The sequence below is a fragment of the Psittacula echo genome (genome assembly GCF_963264785.1).
Source record: "Psittacula echo genome assembly, chromosome: Z".
NCBI lineage: Eukaryota > Metazoa > Chordata > Aves > Psittaciformes > Psittacidae > Psittacula > Psittacula echo.
In genome coordinates this window covers 55,293,216-55,300,903 of record NC_137742.1, presented here as the reverse complement: position 1 = coordinate 55,300,903, position 7,688 = coordinate 55,293,216, and the positions used below count along the sequence as shown (strand labels likewise).

Here is a 7,688-nt window from a genome sequence, read left to right as displayed (position 1 = left end):
TAATAACATTTCACTGTGTTCAAATCAGACATACAAAACGTTTTTCCTGGACATTTGCAAAAGATGGATAATCACTGTAACAAAAGTTGTGACTCTGTGCAGTAGCACATCTAATTGCAACATGACTTGAAAAGACAGGGGCTTATTTTCTTCTATTGCTAATTTGAACATAATCAAGATACTTCACTTCCACCATTTCTTTAGAAGGGGCCACCTCCTTCCACCGAACCCTACTCAAATGTTTATAAGATTACAATGAATAGTCACTAAATTAATAAGAGGGGCTTTAAAAAATTAGAAGGCTGGTTTCTAAAAGGGGGAAGAAGAAGATGAACACTATTTTTTTTTATCTGAAGTGTTTTATCTGAAGTGTTCAGTGCAGCTTTGTTTCCCTGCTAATCACAGGGTCAGGCTGCTTTGTTTCTATGAGTATGTCTATAGTCTCTGTGCCATTCCACAAAGGGAGAACCAGCTCCCAGTCTTCAGGGACACTGGCTCCACCAGCAGCTAATCAGACCAGACTCAACCTGGCCCACTGTCTAACCACAAGCGACGTTTTCAGAATTCTCAAAACAACTGAATTTCTTGAGCTCAGTTCTCAAGAAGACATACACCCTTTAGGTACTGCCTAAACCTGCACAAACTAATTTGCAGTCAGGGTGGGGGTGCAGAGGAGTAAGCAGAACTGAGAAGATGCACAAATATTAACATTTGTCAGGAAAAACAGCAAAACACTGTTTCTTTGTTTCTTGTCTTCAGCTATATAAACTTCTGGTGACTTGATGGGAGAGTGTTAAAACAAACAAAATAAAAGAGATAATGCATAGAAGACCTGTAGTCATTTGCAACAAGCATCAGCAAGAGAGCTGTGACAGCAAAGTATCTGTCATCCTGGCTATTCAATTACTTATGCATCTACAGACCAATTATATCAAGACACAAATGACACTTTAAAATCCAAAGCTTTCACCTTTTGCAGTGTAGGAGGGAACAAACTTTTCATAGCGTTTACAGGATGAAGCAGAGTAGAAAGGCAGAAAATAGCAATCAGTGTCACCATGGATATAACAAGATAACTTTTTTAAAATTAATTTTCATGGCTTATATTTTATTATTTTTTGTGGCAATGGGTAAATGACATGTTTTGTCCCCATTTCTAGACAGCAAGCGATTGGTAAAACACATTCCTTGGTTATCCATGTAAGATATTTAAGCCTGATTTCTACACACTGACTGTGTCACAGTGTTTTTAACTGCTGATTAAAAAGGGCCTTGACAACCCACTGACCTATACCAGCTTGCTATCTTACTTGTGGAGTAACATGGTTTATGGCTTCAACTCTACTGGGAAGAGAACAGACCAAACACAAAACTACCCTGTGTTTCAAGATTGGGATCTGCTCTTTCAGTGCCTGGCTCTTTTTTCCCCCAGTTGAAGAGCTCTGTACAGAGCGAACAAAAGGAGTGCAGAGAAAAAAGAGAAACAAAGTGCTTAGATTTCTTAATTTCTTTGTATTTACCTGCCTTCTGTAACTCCTGCACTTTTGCCCCCTAATCTCTTAAAAATATGATTTTGCTATACGAATGGTTAAAACCAGAAAAAAAAAAAAAAAACAACACCCAAACCCTCTTTCCAAAGTTTCAAAGTGAAAAGAAAGAAATATGAATCACTAAACAAGTTTTTTTGGAGTTTTTTTCATTAATCTGTGTTCTTTTATATTACTGCACCTTTAAAATAGCAAAACTCTGCAAAGTCCTTAAGACATATCAGAGGTTAGAGTGAGCACAGTTTATGCATACCCTCTCATATTGTTGCAATTATTGCTTAGGAGGCATGTGGACATTTTTAGACTCTATCAGAAGAACAAGACTTTTCTTTTCTTTTTTTTTACTTCAGCAATTTTATTTTTCACATCCTAATCTGAAAGGGTTTCGAAGTAAACCAGCACTAGATCATCAGCTCTCTGTGGAGCATTCACAGTTCACAGAAAAGCTGTGACGGACAAGACCACATTGTTGTGTATGAAAGCACACTGAGAGAAGTCACGCCTCGTGCAATCCTTCACAAGAAATCTCTGTTGCTAACCAAATATCATGTCATAAAGTAAAACTTCAATGAGTTAAAGAGACCAGCAACAGAAAGGAAAAGCTGTGAAATTGCAGGAGGTAGCTGTTGGAAGGTCAACGAAGCTCAAAATAAATGGTGTCTAACACCTGGTCCATTTCACCAGCAAACAGAAATAAAGTGCAAGTGCTGACTATCTCAGGAAGCAGGAATTTATGAAGAAGCCCTTTTCCCGATGAAAAGGCCTTTTTTCCTACCTATGTACATATAATAATTAAAAAGCAGATACGTCATTACACAGTAGTCCATTAATCAAGATGAGTCAAGCAACAAATACAAGAATTCACAACACACCGCTGAACATTGGTGATGGTTATAACTCTATGTTCTCCAACATCACAATTTAATCCAGAGGGTGTGTAGAATTATATTATCAAACCAGTATATTTTGAAGTGAGTAGGTTTTTAATTTCAGCTAATAACTTCACAAATATCAGGCCTCCCAACAGAGAATTAGAAATCTTGACCAAAACGAACCCATGGCAAGAGTCCCAATCACTTCAAAACAGATCTGTTCACTGAGAACATTGGAGACATGATTTATGAAAACAATTCAAGCAAGGAGGGGAACAGCAAAGTGCACAGACTAATTAGGAAGTACAAAGGAAAGGAAAAGGGAGAACAGGATGTTCAGCTATAACAAGGAATGCTTTGTTACAGCACTTCAAGGATGTGGAGGCACCTAGGACAGGAGACAACACACAGTTTCAGCCCTTGCGCTGAAGAAAGAAGTATCCACACCTTCACAGTGACTTCTGAATCAACTCTGTTACTCATCACATGCGTGACTGAATCCTAGTTGCAAGGCAGCAAAAGCTACTGTAGCTGCTTAGGAGGGACAGATAGAGGGACAGTGAAGTCTTCCAGGCACATGATGGGAATGCTTGTTTTCCTGATGCTTTGTGGCCCAGAGAAGGGTGGTACCTGGGCAGAACTTGGGCATCAGCATGGATCCTCTCGCTGTTTCAATTTCTCGCTGTTTCAATTCTGGCAAACTTTCCTTGTTCTGGAATTAGGAAGAAACAACTGGACACAAATCTAGCACTCTCCAGTGGTCACTGTAAACAGCTGAGTAGCATGTGCAGCTGCTTTCCATAGCAGTCACAGTGAGCTCAAGACTTTGGTGTCCCAGGGCCAGTCACCAATGACTGGTCTGGAAGTGAAGGGTAGGAACCACTAATTTAGTTCACTGGTATCAAACCAAGCCCCTGAGACCCTCAAAAATACTTTGACAGAATTTGATTACTTTGCAGAAAGACTCCCAGGATGCAGCCTCTGTAGGCACACAATCCATCACTTCCAGGACATCTCTATTTCTCTGACACAGTCAGACACTTGGAAATAGGCTGCAAAGTTAGCTACACTGCCAGAACTGAATTATCCATAGTGCTTCTTCGGGTCTCTGTTATTTGTGAGTGGTTTATAATTACTCTTCCCTCATGCCAACCAAACAAAAACTTTGGTGGCTGTTCCACTCAACTCAGCTCCCCTCACAGAGGCAAAGCTCAGGAGCAACCATGGAAGAGAGAACACAGGGAAAAGTCAGCCTGGGCCTACTTTACATAGCAGCTATTTTACACAGGGGGAAGCGAGGGAGAAGCAATACAACACATAGGCTAGAAACTGGCAGAACACACTCTTATCCAGTGTGTTTTGCAGCCCTCTCAGATGCCTTGGTAAATATACATGTATGTGCTCAGTTTGTGAGGCCTGCAGTGCATCTTAGTAACTAAGGAAAAGAAAGTCCTTTCTCCCCAAAAGTGAATCCAGCTATAAAATAACAATATATTAGAAAGCGAGTGAAAACCTGCATCTGGGCTTCTCAAACCACCTCTTGAGAACTTACTTTGAAAGCGTCCACCATTATGACTGTGAAGTTCCCCAAACTATTTGTTTTTCTTAAATGTACATTCATTTGTGCTTATGAGACTTGTCTGGCTACTGGAGGTTCAGGTGTACCTATCTTACAACAGCACCAAACAGACAGCAGAAATATTCTGTTAACAAGTCTTTACTGTTAGAAGGTGTTGTCATGAACCTTTATATGCAATAATCTGGAGCCCTAACAAGGAAGAATTAAAAGCATTACCAGTAGAGACATAAAATACCAACCTCTCTTTCCCAGCTGCACTCATATGACCAAAATATTCTGTTCTAACAAACAAGTTAGTGGTATGTAAATCATTTTACAAGGCACTGAAGGTGAAAAAGATGTAATTTAGTTGGGCTTACACAGCTAAACAACAGCTATGTTATAGCAACATTATAATCTCCCCAAAGCATTATGGGATAACATGAAATCATTCTTCTGCAAGAGAAGGATAAATAACACTTTCATTAAAATATCTTCTCCTGTATTGGGCAGGTCAAACCAGTTAATAGTGTTAATGATCCAGACTCAGGAAAAGCAGACAGTTGAAGAACACCCAAAGAACAGGTGTCCCACTCAGAGTCCTCTATTTTTGGTTTGGTTTTTTTTTTTTTTTTCCACATAATTTTCTTTTTCACTGCAAGCTGCAGAGCCCTGCAGCTTGACTCTCCCTATGTTTCAATGAAGCCTTATCATATGCAAAGTCAAAGTCAGTAGTGTAAGGAAGAGAGAACAGGAGAGTTCGTGAGTGCTGCCAGTGTCCGCACGAGCGTGACTGGATCGTCTGTGGCCCCGGGGCTGGGGTTCAACCGTGATGTAGCCATTAATGATGCGGATCCGGGGAGGAGGGTCGGTGGCACTGCAAGGCAAGAAAAGAACGTCAGTACAGACTCAGCCCACAACTGCCTAATGTCCACAGAACAGGAGGTGTTCAGCCTCTGTGCCCTACTGTTGGTTTTCTGGGCTCCTAGGAATGGTCTCTCATAGTAGGACTATGTTTTCAAATGGCAGAGCGCTGCCTCATCCCTTCCTTACGTGTGTGGGCAGCTCCCAATTCAGACCACATGGATTAAGGTGCCCAGCTGAACTGTGAAGCAGTCTCGAGGGAGAACAAGGAAGAGATTTAGGTGGCTTCATTCAGGTCCACCCAGCCAGCCTCCCCACTGGTCCCACACAGTCAGTCAAGACAGCTGTATTCCTAGCACCTTACAGCTAAGCAGAAAATAAGTAAGAACCAAAAAAGCTTTGTTGCAGAGGAGTATCACTGCAGTGACACTCGCTGAGCACAGCAGGAGTAAGACACCTGCTTTCAGCTGAATCAATCCATCTTCCCCACCCATGCTTCAGTATGTGCATCTTAGCATGGATCAAACTAGTTCCTGTACTGTATGTTCCCTTCAACAGATCAGGAATTACAAGAGGGTTGCATGACATGCTTTAAGGAGAGAAAGAGCTGTTTCCAGAAATGTATTCTAGAGTCAGTGGGAAAAGATCACGACACCCCAGAGTAGCTCCCAGTACTGAGGACTCTGAGTTGGTAATGAACAAGAACTGAGTCAGAGCCTACATGATGCTGAACTCCCATTACAGCAACATATGATGGAGGAGAGAAATTTGTATGCTCCAGGCTGCTAATACCAACTGTCCTGAACTGAAGAAGCTCCCACACCATGGCAGGTCAAGAGTCAAAAGGGTCAGATATCACAAAGGTGTTGCTCTCTTTGGCAAAGCATTGAAAGCCATGCTTGACCTCACAGCTATGAGGCTGACATATACCCCAGGGCCTCATGGTGCTGCATGAGCCAGAAGACGAATTTGGCCAAAATTACAAGCAAATCTACCTGCCAAATAGAAAAGTAGAGTCATTTCTCCTCAACCCACTCCTTTTTCTTGCTTTATTTTGGCCATCTGCATTAAGCAAAAATGCTTTGATTACTTGAATTGAAGACAATTAGTATCTTTTATTAAAACACTTACCCCTCCATACCCAAAGGTCCCACATAAGGTTTGAACAATAACTGAAGAGAAGCCAGCTGGCAGCACATCAAAGAAACACAGCTGACAGCTGATGCATACAATCAAAGCGATGTTGCCAAGCCCGCTGCAAGACTCTATGAAATCACTTGCGCTGTGCCTTTCACATTGCCGGCCTCACAGAATGGCCCACGCATACGAAACCTGGTAGGTTTACCTGTGCCTGGGCAGCCGGGGGAATGCGCAGTGGAAGGGCTGAGACTACCGGTGAGACGAGCCCTGCACAACGTGCGAGCTTGCGTCGTGTTTCAGTGGGGACACGTCGCGGCTGTGCCACGAGGTGGGGCTGTCAGCTCGGCCCACGGCTGACTAGGCAGGCAGCGGCGGCACGGCAGGGACCGGAGGGGCATGATCCCCCCCTCTTTACAGACACGGGTGGGGGCCGTGCGTGGATGACAGCCACTTCTCACAACAAAAGCAAAGGAAGCATTTGGTGCTCCCGTATTTAGGGAGTAGTTTCCCGAGCTATCATCAGCTTCGCTTTTACCTCACTATTGCCTTGCAGTGGTTGCAATCCAGTAGGTAGCCCTATGTACCTCCAGCTTAGCCACAGGAGCACATCCTCCAAACTTCCCTCTTCTTCTGAAGGCACTGGTGCTGCAAGTGCATGCATATCTCACATCAGGATGCTCACTGACTTTCCTGAGCTTCATGAGAACAGCTGCGTGTGAAAAACTGCACATTTCAGACTGCAGGCAGGATGGGAGCTTCAGATCATAAAGACTCCAGATCATCCCTTAGCATTTCAACTCAACACACTGTCAAAAGACACCCAAAACATAGTTCACAAACAGTTTTTGTGAACTGTAAAGTAAATGATACACTAAAAGATAAAACCAAATCTGATCCATATTTGCATTTGTTGTACTGGTGAATCTTGAACTGTATGTAGGTGCATGCAAATCCCCATGTGCATTTGTTTCCCTTTCTCTCCAAACTACTTACACTCAGGCTGGAAGGAGGAGCAGAGACAGAGCACAAAAATACTCTATTAGAGAAGAAGGTGAGTTTGGTCTAAAACGTCTGAATGCTTGGAACAGAACAACAGCTCCAAATGCTTGGAGCTAGTCTGGGCAATGTATTACTCAAACTAGTGGCACAGCTGGGACCCAGCAACATGACAGGAGAGGCATAGGAGAACTCAGATGTACTCAGTGTCTTGGGGAGCAGGAAGAAATATTCTTCAGAGGAAAAAAAAAAAAAAAAAGAATGCAGAGGCTCAATTTCAAGAACCGCAGGCTCTTCTTCATCATCCTGACCTGTCTGGTTAGTCACAGTACCAAAAAATAAAATGCTTTCAACCCAAGTGTGGCAGAAACACAAACAGAGGGACAAAGTACAAAAGACAGCAGACTCAGGCCTGTGTGTTATCTGACAGGAGTCACCATTAAAGTACACCTTCAGCCACATGCCTATAGCTACTATAGCTACTAAAGAACAAGTTGGCTTTTTTTGCAGCCTGCTGTTGTTCTTGTAGGTAAGTAAGCTCTTCTAGATGATAACAGCGGGGTTTGTGTGAACCTTTGCCTCACAACACACTCCATTTTTATATTAACTCCATCATCCATTAGGTTGTCATCCCCCTTTCCAGATCTTCAGTAATGCCATGGGGCGCACATAATTTTTAAGACTGTAAGAACACAGAGACTGGAAATACTG

The 7,688-nt window shown here is 42.6% G+C and overlaps 1 protein-coding gene across 1 annotated transcript in view; it reads right to left on the bottom strand.

Annotated features, from left to right (window-relative positions):
- Positions 1-4,673: 4,673 nt before the first annotated feature.
- The window catches only part of TRABD2A (TraB domain containing 2A), a gene marked incomplete at its 3' end in the record, with an annotated part of 82,668 nt that continues 79,653 nt past the window's right edge, over positions 4,674-7,688 (bottom strand). Inside the window, exon 7 of the mRNA XM_080638441.1 lies at positions 4,674-4,854. Within this exon, the coding sequence (XP_080494567.1) occupies positions 4,674-4,854 (181 nt within the window). The remainder of the gene's footprint in view (positions 4,855-7,688) is intronic.